General features: G+C 40.8%; 1 protein-coding gene across 1 annotated transcript in view; it reads left to right on the top strand.

The window, feature by feature from the left end:
- The window catches only part of Sorcs3 (sortilin related VPS10 domain containing receptor 3), a 645,896-nt gene that overhangs the window by 338,206 nt on the left and 286,095 nt on the right, over positions 1 to 21,595 (top strand). The window contains exon 4 of the mRNA XM_052760015.1: positions 18,167 to 18,325. Within this exon, the coding sequence (XP_052615975.1) occupies positions 18,167 to 18,325 (159 nt within the window). The remainder of the gene's footprint in view (positions 1 to 18,166; positions 18,326 to 21,595) is intronic.

The following is a 21,595-nucleotide window of genomic DNA, read 5'->3' as shown; positions in this document are numbered from 1 at the left end:
TCTAATTTCAAAATTCTTTACCAGCCCCCCACCCCCATCAATATTCTGTAACCAGTAAGGAGTTGCTTCCCATTCTCTATCCCACCAATTTCTGGTGCTCAGTGGCCTGCATTCTGACTCTGTGCATTTATCTTTTCTGGATATTTCACATAAATGGAGTCAAATAATATGGGACCTACTGTGCCTGGTCTGTTTCCACTGCTCATAATAATTTTAAGGTTCATCCATATTATAGCATGTATTAAGACCCCATTTCCTTTTATGGCGAAATAATGTTCTATGATGTACCATAGTTTGTTTAGCCATTCATCCATTGATGAACACTTGGGCTGTTTCCATATACATTGATCATATTTTGTGAGTAGCGCTTCTATGAACAATGAAAATATGTGTTTATCTCCTTTCTACTCATTTAGTTACTTATACAGGAGTGAAACTTTTATTTTTCTTGTTTTACTGTTTTGCAGATGTGTGTGTGTGTGTGTGTGTGTGTGTGTGTGTGTGTGTGTGTGTGTGTGCAGATTTCCATGTGTGAGTGTGCATGTGTTGTTCAAGTACATATGTATATATGTCTGTATATGTATTTGGGGGCCAAGGGTCAATCCATAAAGTTGTTCTTCAGGAGCCAACCATCTTCATTTTTGAGTTAGTCTCTTGCTGGGACCTGAACCCACTGATTTGGCTAGACTGGCTGGCCAGCAAGCTCTATGCGTCCTCTTGTCTCTGCCCTTCCAGGGGGCAGCCTTTTTTACCTGAGAATTGGGAATCAAACACAGGCCCTACTTTGCCAAATGACGTCTCTCTCCAGCCTGGGAATGGGAGTCTTGTGTGGTATTTGTCCAGACCATTGAGTAGGATTGTAACCTTTCCCCTCATTGGGAATAGGGTTGGCTGAATAATGAACTTGGCCATTGAATTCAGGATGACTTGTGTCGCTGGCGAATGGAAGCAGTAAAAGCTTTCTCCACATCTACTGGTCTTTCTCTTATCCAGTGGCTCTGCAGAGAGCACAAACACTAGGATCATGAGTGCAGATACTAGGAGCAGAGCCACAGGGCTTGTGAAACCCCCTTGAAAGACACTCACTTAGACACCCTGTACAGAACAGGAAGAGGGAAATTTCCCAGCCACCTGCAGCTTACATTTTCAGTGAACTGTGAGTTCTACAAAGCACCAAAAGTGCTGATGGGCAATGGATGCAGCTTTCTTAGAGGTGGGGGCATTTGGGTATGGCCATGGTTGGGCTTCACGGTATACACTAGAAAGAGGAGCTTTCTAGGGATAGGAATGACCTCAGCAGTGATTTGTCTAGGTGGGAAAGCAGGAGATTTGGGAAATTGAATGGGGTGGTTCTTTCCACTAATGGTCCTGGGACAAGGGGAGGGAAAGTTCTGTTGGAACCAGTGAGAGAAGGTACATCAGTAACATACCATGGCCTGGCATTATAAATGTCAAACACATCACAGCAGCAGGTTATCCGCCATGGGTCCTTTCATGGGCATCATCCACATCCTTCTACCGCAGTGGCTGTGAGTCTTCACTCTCTTGTTTTTATATCTTCCATCTTAGCTGTGCCTTTGTGTGACACCTCTCCTTACCCTAGCTGGTTCTGTTTTGTCCACAGCCTCATTCAGCACAGCTGTGCAGAAACACAATGAGGCCGATGTGCAGCAGAGCCCCTATACTCACTTGTGAATGTTTCTAAATATTATTCTTTCTCCTTTTCCCCAAGCCACAGTAACAGCAGTAGAAAGTATTGTGGTTTCAGTATTCCAGTTGAGAAGAGCTGAATCTCAGCAGTCAGCAGACTGAGTGGCAGAGGGGGTTTACAATGTTCTCACTCGTCTTTGTATTCTTGGTGTCTAGTGTTCTTCATAGACAAAGCCATAATAAATGGATGTAAGTCATTTGGTCCAGTGCAGGGTTAAATGGCCAGCTGTGTAGCTAGAGTTTTCCTGCCTGGCCCACAGTCAGGACAAATCTCTATCACCTGCCAGTCCCACAGCCGCTCAAACCCGACCAAGTAAACACAGAGACTTACATTGGTTACAAACTGTATGGCCGTGGCAGGCTTCTTGCTAACTGTTCTTACAGCTTAAATTAATCCATTTCTATAAATCTATACCTTGCCACATGACTCGTGGCTTACCGGCATCTTCACATGCTTTTTGTCATCGTGGCGGCTGGCAGTGTCTCTCTCACTCAGCCTTCTACTTCCCAGCTTTATTCTCCTCCTTGTCCCGGCTATACTTCCTGCCTGGCCACTGGCCAATCAGTGATTTATTTATTGACCAATCAGCAACACATTTGCCATACAGAACATCCCACAGCACTCTCCCCCCCCTTTTTTTTTTTTCAAAAAGGAAGGTTTTAACCTTAACAAAGTAAAATTACATATAATTTGGGAATTTAGGCATAGCTTCTCTTACTACTTTCTGCTGGAGGGGGGCGCTGTATCTTACGGGGACACAAAGAAAATTTTAAGATCATGGAGTAGTCCATGAGGCTGTATCGTCTGAGCCAGTTGCCTAGAAACCGTTCTGGATGTTGGATCATCTGGGCCATGGTGTCATCGGAGACCTTTCAGGGGGTCTTGGCTGGTCAAACCTGATGTATCTTAATCTGGAACAAATCCATAGCCTCTGGCTTTCTGTGGGAACAAAAGCAGATTCTCCTTTCCAAAGCAACACATCCTTACATCCAAATTTTGAAGTCAAGGTATCTTTAAAATATACATATTGGTTTAACTCAACATCTTTTATGATCAAATGTTTTTCTGCAGTTAAAAATTCCAAAGACGCCGGGTGATGGTGGCGCACGCCTTTAATCCCAGCACATGGGAGGCAGAGCCAGCAGATCTCTGTGAGTTCGAGGCCAGCCTGGACTACCAAGTGAGTTCCAGGAAAGGCGCAAAGCTACACAGAGAAACCCTATCTCAAAAAAAACCTAAAAAAAAAAAAAGAAAAAAAAATTCCAAAGACAACACAATCCAGATTCTCTGTGTAATAATCATCTTCACACGTGGCTTATTTTTTATATTAATTTTACTGTCTCTTTAAAGACTTTATTTTTTAAAAACTATGTATTTGTTTTTATAACTGTATATATCACCTTTTTTTTGTCTCTTTCAAGCCTACGTATCTTTTACACACATTGTAAACTATTACATCTGAATCTGTCTTATTGCGAATCTATTGCTTTAAACTGCAGCAGCTGTGGCTGCTGGCTCCGCCCACCTCAGCTTCCCAACATGGCGGTGGTAGTTTACCACCAGCTCTGGGAGCTATCGTGGGTCTATGCTTTTATCCAAGCAGCGTGTAGCCCAGAAACCTCTTTTTCTGTTTTGTACTAGCAAAGGCTAAATCCACCATGCAGCTTAATGTGCCACTTGCAGAGGCCTCATTCCCGCCATACGGTGGCAGTTCAAGTGCGCACGCTAGGAACCCACAAGTAACTCAAACCTGCAGCTGCCGCTCATTTGAGAGAGACAATTAGGAACTGTTTTTAGCTCCATTTTAGAGTCTTTTTTTCTCAGTTTTTAGGTGGAAACTCTTTCCACCACGTTGGACACCATTTGTAGCTTGAGTTTTCCTGCCTGGCCCACGGTCAGGACAAATCTTTTCCCCAAGCCACAATAATGGCAGTAGAAAGTATTGTGGTTTCAATATTACAGTTGAGAAGAGCTGAAACTCAGCAGTCAGCAGACTGAGTGGCAGAGGGGGTTTACAATGTTCTCACTCGTCTTTGTATTCTTGGTGTCGTCTAGTGTTCTTCATAGACAAAGCCATAATAAATGGATGTAAGTCATTTGGTCCAGTGCATGGTTAAATGGCCAGCTGTAATTGCAAGGTCTGTTTGATTCCAGTTCCATAGTGATGAGATTCTGTATGGTTTGGGTTTCCTCCAGGTTGATCCTTAACACGGCAAACATCCAAGCAAATACCCTGGAGCTGTGTGAACATGATTAGAGTGAGATGACCCAACTCAGGTGGAGGTAGGGAGTGTAGGCTAGAAGTTCCTGTTCAATTGGATCAGCTCAGAGAACTTTCCATCTATCTCTTCCCCTGCTTCTCCTGACAGCCTGGTGGGTGCAGGAAAGACCTGTGTGTAATTCTTTTCAAGTGCATTGTCAAGGACATTTTCTGGCCCTTGGCTGTGGGATTAGACCCTTTTAAAAACCCTTGTTGGGAAGGGGGAGGGGAGGAAGAAAGCAAGGTGAAATGTAATTTCCTCTTTAATATAGACTGTCATTTAATCTAATATTATGGAAAATGATTAGATCTTAAAAACCTATAAATTACATTTGACAACTCTCTGGTGTGCTTCTGCCTTCCCTTTTGGCAATTATACATGGCGACAGTGGGTTGTGGCAGCTAGGAGCACTCTGAATGCAGGCTGTTTATTGGCTCTTAATGAGAAGTGATTAATCTAAATCACTGTAGGGGTGGATCCTTTGCAGAGCTTTGGAATCACAAGTAGCAGGTGGACCTTTTGACAAATGTGCTTCTGTGTCCCTAACAACAACAAAAGTTAGCGAAGGTATGTGTGGTGGTGTTTCCTTTTCTTGTGTAGGGAGAAAAAGACACAGGCGCACACACACACACACACACACACACACACACACACACACACACACACACAAAGAGAGAGAGAGAGAGAGAGAGAGAGAGAGAGCAGTCACTGGGGTAAAATAGAAATCTGCAGCCTTTGGATGCTTGTCCATCTGGTAACTTCTGTATTCCCTCTTCGTCCTCTTCCCACCTCCCTGGCAGAGACAGCAGCAGCTCCTTGTTATGTCTTTACCTGGAGGGTCCTTTTCCCATTTATTACTGTTATTGTGGTTTTCTCATCCCTGCTAGTCTGGGGACCACCTGGCATGGGATGATGGATCATTACAGAGAGTACCTGCCTGGCAAAATTGCTACCTCCTCATTCCCCCCACCCTTCTGTTTCACATTGAGAAAGAGAGGAAGCAAACCTATACAATGAAATCATTCTAAAACCCAACATGAAAAGAGGCACATGTACACACTAGTCCAGAATGCTGAAAGGATGATCCCTTAGAAATAGGATACGAGTGGGTAGGGCAGGACAGGGGCACCTGTGGAGAGTGAGCTATGGTGGCAGGGCATTCTCCTTCCTCCTCCTGCTGCTCTTTCCTGCCTCTGTTTGTACTAACGTCTCATCTTTGCCTAACTGTGTCCTCTTTCTCCTTCACCATGCCACTGAAACTGAGCACAGCAAGAAGGCTAAAGCTCTTAACTCAGGAGGTAAAGTAGAGTCTGAGCTTCCCTTTTGTCCTTGATGACAAGTTGTAACTTCTAGTAAACTGCTAAGCCCATGTTTCCTTTGCAGAAGGGGTTGTGCTGGGCAAAGCTAAGGTTTCCTACAGATATTCTAATCTCCAAGACTTATAAGTATGTTAGGATATTAGACAAGGGGAAATTCAAGTTCTGGGTGTAATATTTATTGTTAATCAGTAAGCTTCACCAGACAGTAGTCTGGATTCAAATAATCATGAATGTCTTTGAACATGGGAAAGTGGATGGGTAGAAGAGCAGTGTCCATGAGAAGTATGCTGAACACTGGACAGGCTGTGCCTAAATTTGAAGACAAATGCAGGTTAGGAGCCAAGAAACACAGCAGTCTCTAAAGCTAGAAGAACGGACTCTCCCCAAGACCCTATCAAAAAGGTGTAGACATGGTTATGGGCACCTTGATTTCTTCCAAACCTGGTTAAACCTCTGTGCTTCAGATACATAAGATATTTAAATTTAATAATTTATGGTTACTAGTTATAACAATAGTAGGAAACCAATACAAGGCCACCATAAACCAAACACTGCCTACCGTAATTCCTGTTTGAAATCCCACCAGTGTGATAAGGTTAGATACTGAGAACCTTGAAGTGATAAGTCTTAAAGGAGACACCCCTACAAAAGGGCTTGGCACCCTCTTGGAAGGGACCACAAAGAATCTGATCTTGGATTTTTCAGACTTGGTAACTGAGGAGGCAGTAAAAGCCTGCTAGTCTATGTTGTTCTCTTACAGGATTCCAAGCAGACAGAGAGGGGTGAGAATGCCTGCTTGCCTTCCTCACAGAGTAGAGGAGGATTAAAGGAGAGAAGAGCCGCAAAATGACTCAAAGAACTTCAAAGGCTCTGGTTCTAGATAGCCAGATCCAAGCAGGAGGGTGTGTGTCCCAGGGGTCCTGAGCTGTGGTCAGAGAGCACAGACCTACCAAGAGCTGTCAGCATTCTTTTCTTTTACTTGTTTTTGGGGGAGTGAAATGTCTGTCTTCTGTGAGAAGGGATCGGCATCTCCTGGGGTGTCTTTTCTCGAGCTGGTCCCCACCAGAGTGAAAGGACAGTAGGAAATCCTGGTTCATTACAGCTTGACTTCTGGTGGGGAATGTTGGAACCAAGGATGGATGCAGCATAAGGAGACCGTGGCCTTGGGTCCTTTGTATTCAGCTGTGTGAGGACTTGTCCATGCCTTTCAGGCTTGTAAGCAGTCAAGGAATGCATAGTTGAACTCTAATGTGATCATCATGCTTCCTTGGAGAGACTGCGCCTGAACAACCTCTGACCTCATGACCAACTCTAATAAAGCTTTCGGTTACATAGGTTCTCTGAGCATTACAGGAGAGATGATGTTCCGAGCATACGTACTCACCTCCCTGATTGCTGTCTGTGATAACCAAGAGCTCATTCTATCTCTCCTAAGTCCAATAACCTTTCTAATATCTAGTTATGCCCCTCCCCCCAATAGTCCAAGTTAGAGGATTCTCATATAAAGAATTAAAGATCCATTGAGGAAACAGGGTAGCAGGTGACTTTATGAAAGCCCCCCCCCCGCCTCCTTTCTTTCTTTTTTTCCCAGCTGTTTATTAGATGAGCCACTAAAGACAGTGCACTAAATAAATACTGTATCAGTGGCAATCTGCAATTCTTAAATTAGTCATAATAGATACTGTGCAATTAATTTCCGTTTACCATCCCCTGTGTGCCCAGATCTTTTCAGCATCTTCTTCCCACACAGCTTCAACAAGATGCTTGTAAACGAGGTTTGTTTTGTGGTGGACAATAGACATGCTGGCTGGCATTTTTCTTTATCGTTTTTGTATCTTCATTGCCTTTCTGATTTGAGGCTTTGAGATGGTGCTTGTAATTCTGAGCCCCCATTGTGACCCTAGACATATGTGGTAGTGACTTGGATGCCTAAAATAGCAAACACCATGGACTTGTTAATTTAACTGATCAGCCTTTTCTCAAAACCAAATACACCCAGCTCCCCATCTATGTCTGCAGCAAAGTTGTGCCAAGTGCATACATTCTGTCCAGCCGAACTCATTCCTTGGACTCTCAGCCCGAATCCAGGAACTTGCATCATGCCTTGTAGCTTCCTTTTATGCAACTGACCAACAAAAAACCCTAGAACAAACTACAGTAAAATATCAAAAATAAATAAAGTTACTTCTAAACCAATTCTGTCTCCTTTTCATTTTTTTCTTTCAAATTGTAGGAAATTTTCTTCTCCTCTGAGGTTCGACTTGCTTTTAATAAGTATTGGAAATAAACATCTTGCTTAGAGATAATGTGACTAGGAATCTATCCACTCCTCCATGTCATTCTTGTACAGGAAAGGAGTGGATAGGACCATTACATGTCATTTAAAGCAAGTGGGCCTAATCCTACCTGGACTAGTAGAGACAACAGCTCTAGCCAGAGCTTTCTGAGGATTAATGGAGTTGGAACTGGTTTCCATGCCCAGAACAAGGATAAACCAGAAATACCCAACTTTGGGCTTTTTGATAGGTGAGTGGTATGAGCAGAGAATGTCAGAATAAGCATGGTGGTTTGTAAAAACTCACAGGAGCCCGCTCATCTACAACTAGCGGGCAAGCTGGAAAAGAACCAACTGACTTGGGAAGGGTCTGGCATGTCACTGGGGTTTTCATAACAGGTGGATGGTATTAGAGCCTTTTGGAGAGAGAGAATGGCACAGTCAGAGCCAGACTTGCATGGGGTAGGCAGGGAAGTTCAGAAAGCTAGAGGTCAAAGTGGAAGTATCTGGGTCCAGGAGAGAGACCAGAAGCATCACTCTCTGAATAGTTGAGGTGACTGGCACTGTATACATGGGGGCTCTCTTTCCACATCCTCCTCATGTCATAACTACCCTGCACTGTGAGCAGCATGTGTTCATGACATTGACTGATAGTAAGCAAGAAAGCATAGCACAATGTTGTTTACAGGGGAGACAGGGTTAGTGTGTGTGTGTGTGTGTGTGTGTGTGTGTGTGTGTGTGTGTGTGTGTGTGTACAATTTCAGAAAATGAAATAAAATAGTCATGATCTTACTGCACAGGGATAACCACACTTAACCTAGGCATGTTTTTCATTAAGTGATTTATACAGATACACTGACATGAAGTGTAATTTTAACAAAACTGAGATTCTATTTCATATATGACCAGTCTGTTTTTCATGCACATTTTGAACATGGTTATTTTCCATGTGCCATGAAACTGAACTCATGTTTAATAGCCATGTAATATTCCATTAAATGGATTTAGTATACTTTATTTAATCATACTCCTATCAAATATTTTGGTCATTTCCAATTCTATATCATTATAAATAACATGAGATAGACATACAGGTGCATAAACCTTTTATTGGGTCTCTGATGGTTTCCTTGGACAGAATCCTAGAACAGAATTTTCAAGGTCAAAGAAAAGAATATTTATGAGACGAGTTCCATATGGGGTGATCAGGCCAACTTATACTAGAATCACCACTGTCCATCTGCACAGTTCACTCTCAACATTTGTTGTGGTCACTAATATACTCTTTGATGCTAATTTTAATGGTCGTCTCTCTGTAGTTATTTCCCCTCATCTGAGGAGATAGTGTTGCAATCTACCACCACCCCTACCCACACACACAGTGGAAGCCTGATAGTAACAAAGCCTATATACTATTTGTTTTATTTTTGTGAGTATATTTTAAATCAGTTTTAATGTTTTCATACAAACTAGTGGGTCATGGCATGTTCATATACATATCTCATTATTTTTATCCTTATATACCCACATATATTTATTCTTATGATAAAGTTCAGTTTATAAATTAAGCACAGTAAGAGACTGTTAATAACCAAAGATACAGTATCACAACAACATAGTGTCTGCTTTCGGGCTGTGATTAAGTAAAATAGTGATGAGATAAACAAAAGTATCAAAATGTCTAGGCAGTTGATCTGCTAGCTGTGATTACCATATGACTAATGAGTGTGTGGAGATATGCATATATAGAAATACACATATGTATGTATAGATATATAGATACACATATATACATACAACACACACACACACACACACACACACACACACACACACACACACACACGCACATGCACACGCACATCCACAGTGTGGATACTCTGAATAAAGATGGCTCACATGTTGGATAGAATGGAGTCAGACAACATAAGATTTCACCATACTGTTCAGAATGGTGTGCTGTTTATTTCTGGAATTTTCCATCTAATGTTTATAGATTGCCACTGACCACAGACAACTGAAACCATGGAAAGTACAACTGAGGAAAAGGGAAGACTGAGGATTGATAGACTCACATTTTTAAGATTTTTAGCTGTATTTGATGTAATTGAACACTATCTTGCCAGGTGCTTTGTTTTTCTTTAGGTGCAAGAATGCCCCATTCTTTGAGTTTTCTCCTTAGAAACCCCCTCCTTAACTACTTTTTGTGACTCACAATTTCTTTGCTCTATAAGCAGTAGTCCATAACTCCCTTTTCTATTCGGACTCATCTCTGCTTGCTTCCATGGTGACTGCAGATACCACTGCTCAGTCCTGTTCAGATGCAGCTGCCATGGTGACTGCAGATGCACACTGCTCAGTCCTGTTCAGATGCAGATACCCTCAGGTCATTTCTGCAGGCCAGCCTACTCTCCTGAAGATGATCCCTGTGCATCCTCTAACACCCCATTTGAATGTGAATTAGACATATCAAACCAACTCCATCTTATCAAAGTCTTAAATCTAGTCCTCATGCTTTTCTATATCAAAAGTGTTAATTCCATCTCTTTTTTCTCTTTCCTTTTTCTTCAAGTTCAAAAATTCACCAATCTGGACTATTTCCAATACTTAATTATTTTAAATAAAACCAAGATGTGTGTAGAGGTTCAGAACCTTTGGGTGTGTCCTGTTCCTTTCTTGGACACCACACATATTGCTGCAAGCAGACTATTTGGGATTTTTCATTCATCATGTACCCACATTTCATCATTTTGCACTCCATCATGGTACAGAGCCCCTTTCCATTCACTCTGGCTTCTTCACTCTTTCCCTGGTATTCCCCGCCACCAGCAGCTCTCTGTTCAACATGGTGCCCAGAGTGAAGGGATTAAAACACACATGCTTTTTTAAAAAATATGTATTATATTTATTTATTTTATGTGTGCTTATGTGCTAAGGGGACACTTGGCATGGTATGCAGGTAGAGGCCATTGGTAACTTTCAGCTCTCAGCTCTCTCATTTGACTTTGGGTTCTGAAGACTGAACTCAAGTCTTTAGGATCATGTAGCAAGTACTTTGAGCTACTGAGTTATCTCTTCATTTTTTTTTTTACTTGCTTTAGTGGTTGGTGTGCTGTTAAGTGATGTTTATGTTAAATCCTATAGGACAAGAAGAGAGTGAAAATTACGCTTAATGAACTTACACTATGTTGGGGTAGAAATTGGAGAGTTGCAATCTTGGCAAATAAAACATGTACAGTGGTAACAGATAAAAGAGCGTATGTGTAAGCATAAGTATATGTTGATGTCCTGTCTTTAAAATTTATTTCTAGTTTGTATAGTTTAGTCATAATTGAACATAAACACACATATCAACAACTTTCAACACAATTCTTCAACAGTGGCACTACTAACATTCAATGATTGATATTTTGTGTTAGATAATCTTTATTATAAGTGTTCTGTGCATTGTCACATGGTTAGTAGTATCCCTGATCTCCACTAGTCAGATGTCAGAAACTTCTCTCAGTCCAGCTGTGGCAATGAAATACGTGCAACACACTACTCCCCTCATCTCTGTATGGAGAATTACCATTGAAGGCTGGACAAGAAAAGAGTCAGAGAAGGAGAGTATCTGCATAGAATCTGCTTGTGTGGACGTCTATCCTCAGCAACATATCAATTACATCAGTGTGCTTGGGGTCAGTTATGCTACCATCTCTCTTACACTCTTTGCAAGTCTATATTGATATTATTGCTTTTCCTTATTGATCACTAATGCACTCAGTGTCTATCATTAGGAGTCAGTTGCATAATAAATTGTAGCATCCTTCTTTTTCTATTCAGAGAGTAGTCTGCTTACTTCTGTTCTGAGACTCTTCTTAGAACAGAAGTTCTGAGCAGAGTTTGTTTCCTGGATTTGGGGAACATCAGGGCAGAATGGGAGACAGAAATGTTTAGCTTTCAGCTTTTCCCATCAGTTGTGTAAAAGGGAAATGACTAGGTAATTGAATGGCAGCATTCATCAATGCTATTGTTAGACTCAGCCAGCAACTTGATTCCTGACTTCCACCTGCATCATTTACAATTTGGTATGCACACTTAGTATAGCCAGAAGTTTTCCTGTGTCCTGGAGCCACGTGGTCCCAAATAAACACATAGAGGCTTATTATTAATTACAAACTGTTTGGCCTATGGCTCAGGCTTATTGCTAGCTAGCTCTGACATCTTAAATTAACCCATTTCTACTACTAATCTATATTTTGCCACGTGACCGTGGCATTACTGGTCTGTTGGCATCTTGTTGTTAGGCAGCTGGAGGGTGTCTGCCCTGACTCTGCCCTTCTCCCTGTTTCTCTGCTTGGATTTCCAGCCTGACTCTTATCCTGCCTTACCATAAGCCAAAGCAGCTTTATTTATTAACCAGTGGGAGCAACACATATTCACAGCATACAGAAAGACTGTCTCACAGCACACTTATGGCCATTGCTATTCAACTTTTTCTGTGTTTTCCTGTAAAAGGCATTATAAACAAGATGTGAAAGATATTGTAGCATTTGTGAATTGGTGAGTGCCAAAGCTTGACTATCACTCATCTGAAGCCCAGGCAATTCATTTACAATGGATGGTCCAATCCCTAGAGACTAGATGCCTAAAACTGCCACCCATAAGTCATTGGTAGGTTTCAAGCCACCACTGGCTGTACCCCCCACAGAGGTGAGATGAGAGTGGCCCTTCAAAGCAACAATTTTATTGAGCAAATTGACAGCTGGCTGGTTTCCATTCATAGCAGAAGCAATGTTGCCATTTGCTTTTGCTAATAGTGGATGTACAGTTATTAGCAAGCATGTAAAATGTGCATAAATTAATGTCAAATCCAATATGTGCTGTTTTTCTCCCCAATTCTTCTATTTTTTTTAGTTATCACACACACACACACACACACACACACACACACATACACACACACACACACACACACACACACACACACACACACACCCCACAGAGATAAAGGGAAAGCTTTACCTTCTTAACAAAAGTCTAAGACTGTCACCCATACAGTGTTGTATAGTGCAGCATTGTTAATATATACACACTACTGCTCTGCAGATCTCTAGAATTTTCTATCTTATAGAACTTTTTACACATTGGAAGGCAACACCCTTGTTCCTCTTCCTCTTCCCCCTTTATTTGTATCTGCACAGAGCTGTTGCCTCGGATCACTTCAGTCACATCTAGTCTCCTCTTCCTCCCTTCTGGTCTTAGTTGTACAGTTATCACAGGTTATTTACATATAAAGATGCTGTGTATTTAGTGGCTATGTGCCTTGCAGTATGCTAGGCTCCTTTATGCTTATCTCATTTAATCCTGCAATTAACACTCTGATTATTAATATCTCCTCCTCCTGGAGATGAGAAAGATGGAAAAATTGAGTAACTTCCTCATGTGTTCATGTGCGGTAACAAACCGAACATTTGCATTCAAGACATCTGCACTTAGAATCCATCCCATTAATAATTCACTAACCTACCTCTGCCCATTCTCCAACATCCACTTCGCATCTGCTTTTGTTTTTGTTTTTAGACAGGGTTTCATGTGGCCCAGGCTGACCTCAATCATTCTGTAATTGAGAATGACCTTGAACTCTTGATCCTTCAGCCTCTATCTTCTAAGTGGTGGATTATAGGAATGAACCACCATGCCCAGCTTCCCAGTGCAGATTTTATGTAAGAACAAGTTGGATAACAACTAAAAGCAGAAGGAAGCAAAAGCAAAGCAAGACACAACAACATCCTCCACTGAGACCCCTGTGCCTTTCACGTTGTCAAAATCATGCAAACACAGAATGCACAAACATATCAACAGCAGCTCGTACACCTGCACACTATCAATTACAAACCAAAAGGCAAAGAGCCTAAGCGCCTTTGCTTCTGCAGAGACAATCTCTTACCTTTACCAAGAGTCTCATGGCTAGTCCCTAAATGCCTAGCTACAGATTATTTAATTTGGATGCTGTTACAAATTCCTCTGAGGAATAATGCATACTTTCAATTTGTCAGGACCATTTCCACTTCTTGTACCTCTTTCATTATGTCACTTAATGCTTTGACCCCATTGAACTTTGGATGGAAATCCTCATTTAACAATAAAATTTGTGTGACATGAAATTACTTTCTCTATATATTTGGCATAATAATGATTCTTTTTAACTTAGTTTTTGCCCTCCAGGTCAGAGGTAGAAAGTGAGTTCTAGAAGTAAGGGGTTTCTTAAAGCTGTGTTTATTTCATCAGTGTATTGTAGCTAGAGTTTTCCTGCCTTGCCCACAGTCAGGACAAATCTCTGTCACTCGCCAGTCCCACAGCCGCTCAGACCCAACCAAGTAAACACAGAGACTTGTATTGCTTAAACTGTTTGGCCTAATGGCTCAGGCTTCTAGCTATCTAGTTCTTACATCTTAAATTAATCCATTTCTATAAATCTATACCTTGCCATATGGCTCGTGGCTTATCGGCGTCTTCACATGCTGTTGGTCATGGTGGCGGCTGACAGTGTCTCTCACTCAGCCTTCCACTTCCCAGCATTCTTCTCCTCCTTGTCCCGCCTATACTTTCTCCTACCTGACTACTGGCCAATCAGTGTTTTATTTACTAACCAATCAGAGCAACACATTTGCCATACAGAACATCCCACAGCAGTGAATTTCTTAGACATGTTTTAAGAAAGCACTGATGATTCTGTGTGTTTGTTCTGTGTAGCTGGCAGGATTACAATAGTTCAGGGAGTAATGAAGAAATTTCTTTCCTTCTGAACCTTAGTTTCCTTATGTGTAAAAGGCAAATAATCATACTGACGTCATGGGATTTATATGGGCTTTGGATAAAATATCAGGTGAAATTCCTAGCACCAGTTAAAAATGTAGGTTTGTATTTCCCCTTTCTTTCATTCTCAGAAAACAGGCTCGAGACGACTGAGCTATGAAAGAGACACAGCTACTGATATCCAAGTATATAAAAGGTTTTCTGAAGAGAATGTCAGAAGAAGGTTGCAATAAAAATGTGCTCTTGCAAACAGAAGCTCCATAAAACCACCATATATTGTCAATATGCCTTTTATATGTACATTGATTTCTATGACTAGACACTCTACCACTGAGCTATACCTCCTAAATTCATTTTTGTATGTATACACATATGTGTATGCAGGATCTGTGCATGTGTTAGTGTTGGTGTGTACACTTCTGTGTGTGTATATATAGTATGAATATGTGTGCAAACATGAGCATACACAGAAAGAGACAAAGAGAGGAAGAGAATTCATTATACAAAGTATTTGATGGCAAACTTTATACAGAATATTGTAACTCATGGGATATAAAATAAATTCCATTCAGGATGGTGGCCTTATCTTCTAATTAAGATCATGGGCATGGAACTTTTGATTCCTGCATAAAATAAGCAGTTTAATTTTTCTGAACCAAGGAAAATAATTTCCTTGCACACTTCATGGACAACCCATTGGTTAGATATACTGTGATATGATGAGACTAGTTATGAAGTCATCATTCTTACCCAGTTACCTATTTTCTCCAACTCTACAAGCACTGCAGATATCTCCTCTAGTGTCTTCTTAAGACAGCTCAGTGCCTTAACCAGGGTCCCTTCTCCCTTTAGAGTTCCCAGGAGGAAGAGACTGTTGTGTGACTACTAGTCCATACAAGAGCTTCGCCCTGGATTTTCACATACCAATGAAAAAGTTGTTGAACTGTATCCATTAAAAAAAAAAACCAACAAACTTGTGGTAACTAATGCTGACTTATCGCAATTGTGTCAAAACAAATATTTGAGAAAAAGCACAAGCTTATTTTGGAAGCTGGGAAGGGACAAAAGAGAAAAAGAATTGTGAATCTCAGCAGTTAAAAGGTCCCTTTAAAAACTTGCTTTTAAAAACCATGCTAGTTAATAGTTTTATTTTATAAAGTATAGACAAAGGTTATTTTTGTTTGTTTGTTTTTGCTTTATTTTGTATTTCAGTCACATGGTTTATACCACGTGGTAACATTAGCCTGAAAAATGGTTGGCAGTACCCCTCAAATTGTTAGAATTTTAGTATGGAATAGATACACTTGCTCATTCAGTCTCTTTGCAAGCAATAACAACTTTTAGAAGTTTTTGGCTGAGTCATTTTTCTTGCTAATAATAATCACAACAGTCAGAGAGAAAATAGATTCGATGTTGGGATTCAACAGGAAGTCAATCCACAAGGCAGGGTTAGAGGTATGTCTCACTAGTTAGAAGATCATGTAAAAGCTCGGCCTGGCTGCACATGCCTGGTAACTGCAGTGTTAGGAAAGGGGACACAAGAAGTTCACTGGCCAGTCAGCCTATCCAAAATAGTGAGATTTCTGTTTAATGAGCAACCCTGTTTCAAGACATAAGGTGGAAAACAATACAAGGGATACTAAATGTCTGTCCTCTGGATACAAGTGACTGGGCATACCCTCCAAGTATATATAACACACACACACACACACACACACACACACACACACACACACACACACACACACACACGCATGCACGCACACATGCATGCACATATGCACCACAGCAAAAGACAAGACTGAATTTAGGAGGTGAATGAGAAAATAAAGCTAAGGATCAGTGTTGGCACACTGCTTCTTATGGATGGCTGTGGAAATACTGACTGAGCTGAAAGTGGCGGGGCCTCAGGTACCACTATGGGGTGTTTTCTATTCTAGGTATTTCTGGAATATCAAAGCAGAAAACTGTGGATAGCAGAGTTTACAGTCCTGAAACTAGGATCAAGTCTGGGATGAGTGATGCTCATTTGGAGACTTGATGTATGAGTGTCCTAAGAAGATGACTGCTGAAAACAAAAGGAAAGAAATAGAGAGTGAAAGTAGTCCGTGAGTAAGAGAGAGAATCAAAAGTGAAAGGCTGATGAATCACCTCATGATCACAGTCAAAGGAAACATCAAGCAAAGTCCAATATCCAAAAGATAAGAGGGAAAAGCATATGAGTATGGCGTTCCAAAAAGAGATTGCTTGAGGAAGGATAGAGAAAGTTACCAATACTAAAGAGTGTCACTGTCTGTCTAGTGGGTTTAAGCCTTAGAAAGGCTATCATTTCTTAGTGGAGTAAATGCCATTAAAGCACTATGGGCAGGAGCTGAACTACACTGGACAGAATACTAAATAGTAGTCCTAACAATGCCTTGTCAAGAGCATAACTTGTATTTCTGGTTGTGAGCCTAGCCTTTAAATGCTGAGCCATCTCTGCATAAGTTGAGCTAGCCGGAGCAGTGGTAGAGAGGTTACCCTGGTATTGAGGATGAGGGAAAGCTGGTACACTCACCAACTCAGCAACCACCCAGACCCAGAACCAGGGCTACAAGTTTGCCTTTCCCAACATCCAGCAGATCTATGAGCTGCTGGAGCGCATGAAGGGGCCCAGCCAGCAAACCCAAAGTTGCAGGATCTCCAGGACACAGGGCAACAACAGGATATCCAAGAAGAGTCCAAGTGAGCGCCTCGTATGGATAGTGCAGCAAAAACCAGAGGCCTTGAACCAGATCAATGACTCATTGCAATAATCACTTCCTTGTAAGATGTATGACCTTTGTCACTCTATACCTTCCATGATGAGATTTTTCTTTTTTCCTTTTCTTTTAAATGTTATTTTAACACAGAGGAGGGAGGGTTTACAAGGGCAGAAGGTGGATGTGAAGGGGCAGGGAGCTGAGTGGGATCAAGATGCATGGTGTGAAATCCACAAGAATCAATAAAAAGTTAAAATAGAAAACAAACCAAAAAGGAGCGTAACTTATACCATGAGTTTAAAGGCACTTTGGGTAGCATCGACTCAAGTTAATATTGAAAAAGCCAAGACTTCCACAGTTTTAAGTGCTTTCCCATGCCACAATACATATAAAACTGTTGACACGCAAACTTGCCCTTTCTGATGATGCCAAAGCCTTTGGATCAAACTGTTTCTGTCTACTTGGTTTGGGTGTCAACTCTAGCGCAGTAATATTTTCTGAAGGACCTCTGTGGCTTTGTGCTTTGGGAAATTTCTCTAACAATGGTATCATTGACACACTTTTTAAATCATAGTTCAGAATGAGCAGAACAAAATGTAAGATCTTAGGAGGGGAGTGTCTTTCCCATGTCTAAAGAAACACATTGAAAGTGAGTTAAGGCCGGGCGGTGGTGGCACACGCCTTTAATCCCAGCACTCAGGAGGCAGAGGCAGGTGGATCTTTGTGAGTTCAAGGCCAGCCTGGTCTACAAAGCAAGATCCAGGAAAGGCACAAAGCTACACAGAGAAACCCTGTCTTGAAAAACCAAAAAAAAAAAAAAAAAAAAGTAAAAAGAAAAAAAAGAAAGTGAGTTAAAACTGAGGATGGAGGACCATCTTATGCATGCATCACTTCAAAGATAATAATAGTATGAAATGAAACCTCCTTTTGTATGTAGACCTAGACTTACACCCCTTTTTCAGCTCAGTAAATCTGGGGAAAATAAAACAGTGTGTATTATTTATGTTCATTCCACCCTAATAATTCTATCTTTATTTTCTCCTCTATGTTTTCATTAGATCATGCTTCTTAGTGATCCTGAAATGGAGAGCAGTATATTGATCAGCTCAGACGAAGGGGCAACTTACCAGAAGTATCGGCTCACATTCTACATCCAGAGCCTGCTCTTCCATCCCAAGCAGGAGGATTGGGTGCTGGCCTACAGCTTGGATCAAAAGGTGAACAAATACTGCTTATGTTTATAAGTTGTCACCCGGGTCCTTCTCTGTGAAAAGCACTTGTTTGCTCAGCTCAGATTTTGGAGAGAATTGGTAACATTTTATTATTTCAATCATGTTGGTTTTTGTCTTCAGTAATGAACTTTACTTTCTTACCCTTCAGTATCAAAATATATACAGGGGCAGGTGTGTGTCTGTGTTCATACATATGTATATATACTGTATTGGCAATGTTTATTTTTCATTTCATAGTTTTATAATGACTTTCTCTAATATTTAATCATTTTCTTTTCTTTTCTAAATGCCTGTAAGGTCGGTAAGAGGAAAGTCATTCTTATGGTTTGATGGTGACAACTGTAAACAAAGGTGCAGAAAGCTAATATTCTTGTCCATACTCTTCCATCTTGGGGGAGCTGGAGTTTCAATGGCCATTGTCAGGTTCTGCATCTAGGGTGCATTCCATCATACTCTACTGTCTTAATTTGGTGAAATTTTAGTATACCTTTGCCTTCTAGGAATGTAAGGGAAGCTTCAGAAAAGTCTCTGTTATTTTCTGAAAATAAGTTAAAAGTGTTTGTGTTCTAAAATCCATGTATTCTGCTGTATACTTGACAATTTCTCCTATATACTTCAGAAATTTCATCATATCTTAAAAAGAATTCCTGATCTTTACCCAGTATTGCTAGCTCTCATCTGGTATTCTTTAATTTAGCAGCAACATAAGCATTAGTAATTTCTTTTTCCTAATCCATCATGTTGGATCTACCATTTTGCCTTATTACTGAATATCTGCTAGGTGAATCCGTAGTTGAATGGATGTTTAAACGTTGAAGAAAGGAACCTATTATGTTTGTTCAATATGTATTTCATAATAGAGGCTAGATTATTCGTCATTATATTTTCTGTCACCCCCCAGAACCTTAGTACATATGCCAGCTATTATACAATAATATTATGGGATCAGTCAGTCAAAGGGAAAAGATAATTGCAAGAACTATCTTGCTTAGAGATAGTCACAGAATAGCCCTGCTGAAATAGCTTATTCTCTCTGCTCTCTAAGGACCTGAAACAGTTGCTCTTCAGTACGTATTTTAAATATGTGATTGTGAATGTATGTGTGATGTCAGCACCTTTAAACAATAATTTCAACATAACCTTTATATCTCTCCTTAGCAGTACCTCATGGTGGGTACCAGGTGCTTAATGCAATCCCCTAAGGACGGCCACATGACATTTGCAGAGCAAAAGCCATTGCAAATATGTTTCTTTCATGGCATCAAGTGGATATTGTATGAAAGACTTAGCCAAATGTCAGACAGTCTGTGAGTTTAGATGCTTAGTGTAGCCAGAAAATTTGAAGCTATATTGAAAGAAAAATAAATTACTTGAATGTTGTTAAATGGTTGGATGGTAATTCATTCAGATGAAGCCTAAAGCACTTAAAAGTATATTTTAACAGAGGCAAGCTAGGCTAGAGGCAACAGACCCCTCACACCAAGAGGTCGATAAAGCAAATGCAATATGTCTTGTGTTGTCCCGAGTGTCCTTTTCCTCCATTTCCACAGCACCAGGAATTTCAGGGGCATTGCTTGTGGAATATGCTTGTGGATATAATGCCTTCAAGATCGTCTCAGACTTGATGACTATTTTTTTCACTTAGAATAAATATTTGTAACATGGCAGTGGGTGTTGATGGATTTTCCTAATCACATTGTACATTTCCAGATATATTATTCCTTAGGTACTTTTTCTTGTTGACATGTTCTGCTAAAAGTGGCTGACTATTCTTCAGACCTACGGCTTCTAACAAGTACGTGACCATTCTTCCTTTGAATAAATGGCATGAGGAGGGACATGAAGCCCCTGGCAATATTTGCAGGGGTGGCATAAAACACCTCTCCTTGGCTATCCAGAATGCAGGGCAATTTTTTCTTTATTTTGGGCAGTAATTTAGTGGTATAGAGTCTAAAAGAGTGATGCTATGCAGTAGCAAATGAAGATACCAGTGTAGCTGGGATTGATATACAAATATGTTATTTCAGGCTAGAGCTCTCTCTGATGTGCATGCATGGAGGCAGCTGTTTTCTTCTAGAGAGAATGAAAAGTGCTGGCATTAAGGTAACTGCAGCATCAAAGGGAGATGTTTGTGGTGAGGAGTGAATCGATGTTTCCATTATTGTGCCTTTGATGAAATGCACTAGCAATTTCTTTAGAATCAGTAAGGCTATCTCCTTACGTTATATGTATTACAAAAGATCTAATTGAATGATATTTTAAAGGGATGATATCCAATTGCTTTACTTTTCAAACTGATACTCCAAAGCTGCAGAAGACCTGTTAGTGGATCTAATTTGGGAAAAAGGCACTGATGGAAAAATCATGAGGGCTTTGCCTCTTCCTTCAAAATCCTTTCTGCTTCCAGAGGAGCATGGGTGGGGCTTTTGACCAATTCCTTCCCTTCTTGCATGCTGGGCTTTCCACTTCTTCCTAATTCTTTTGCCAGCTCCTGCTGTGGCCTCCCTACAGACTCTCCTACCATCTTGCATTTTGAAATAAAAGACCTCAGTACTTAGGAAACACTCAGGATTCATTCTTGGCAATAGGAATCTTTGTAGGCATTTGATGACAAGCTTTGAGGTTGAAAGAATCAAAGGAAGTAGCAATTCCTAGTTGTCCAAATGGAAGTGATAGGAGCAAAGCTACTCCCCTCCTCTCCTCTTGCAAGCAGGCTTCCTTTTTGTGGGTTGTTGTGTTGTCCTGTAAGGGATAGGCTTCCCCTTTCTACCAGCCTGTTTCCCCATTTATAGCGAAAACAGTTTATATTGTGTCCTTTTGGGATTAGCTGGAAGGCCTAATAATCTTACTAAAATAGAATTTTTGAAAGAGTTTATGATGGGTTTTGAAGACAGGGGGCTTGTAGAAGTCGCTGCCGTCCTCATTTCATAGAAAACTGTGTATCTAAGCATACCTTAGGTTGTCAAGGGGCTCAGTGTGGTTCCTTAAAAAGTGAGCACATGTTTTGTATTCACAGATGCATAACCCCCTAGCCTGGGGGCTCACTCATTGTGGGGGAGAGTTAAAAACAGTCATTTTTCTACATGAGGATCAGGTTTGCAAAGGCTCTATGACTACTTGTCTTTGTGGCAAGATGAAATTAACAAATGCAGCTTGCTTTGGAGTTCAGATATGAAGAATCCAAAAAGATTTCAGATTCTGTTGTTTTCAGGCGCTTTGGGATTATACATGTCTAGAATTGCTGACCATTTCAAT

Source organism: Peromyscus californicus, unplaced genomic scaffold, assembly GCF_007827085.1.
Source record: "Peromyscus californicus insignis strain IS unplaced genomic scaffold, ASM782708v3 Scaffold_4__1_contigs__length_199733344, whole genome shotgun sequence".
NCBI lineage: Eukaryota > Metazoa > Chordata > Mammalia > Rodentia > Cricetidae > Peromyscus > Peromyscus californicus.
Note: the sequence above shows the minus strand (reverse complement) of the source record. Positions and strands in the feature narration are given on the sequence as shown.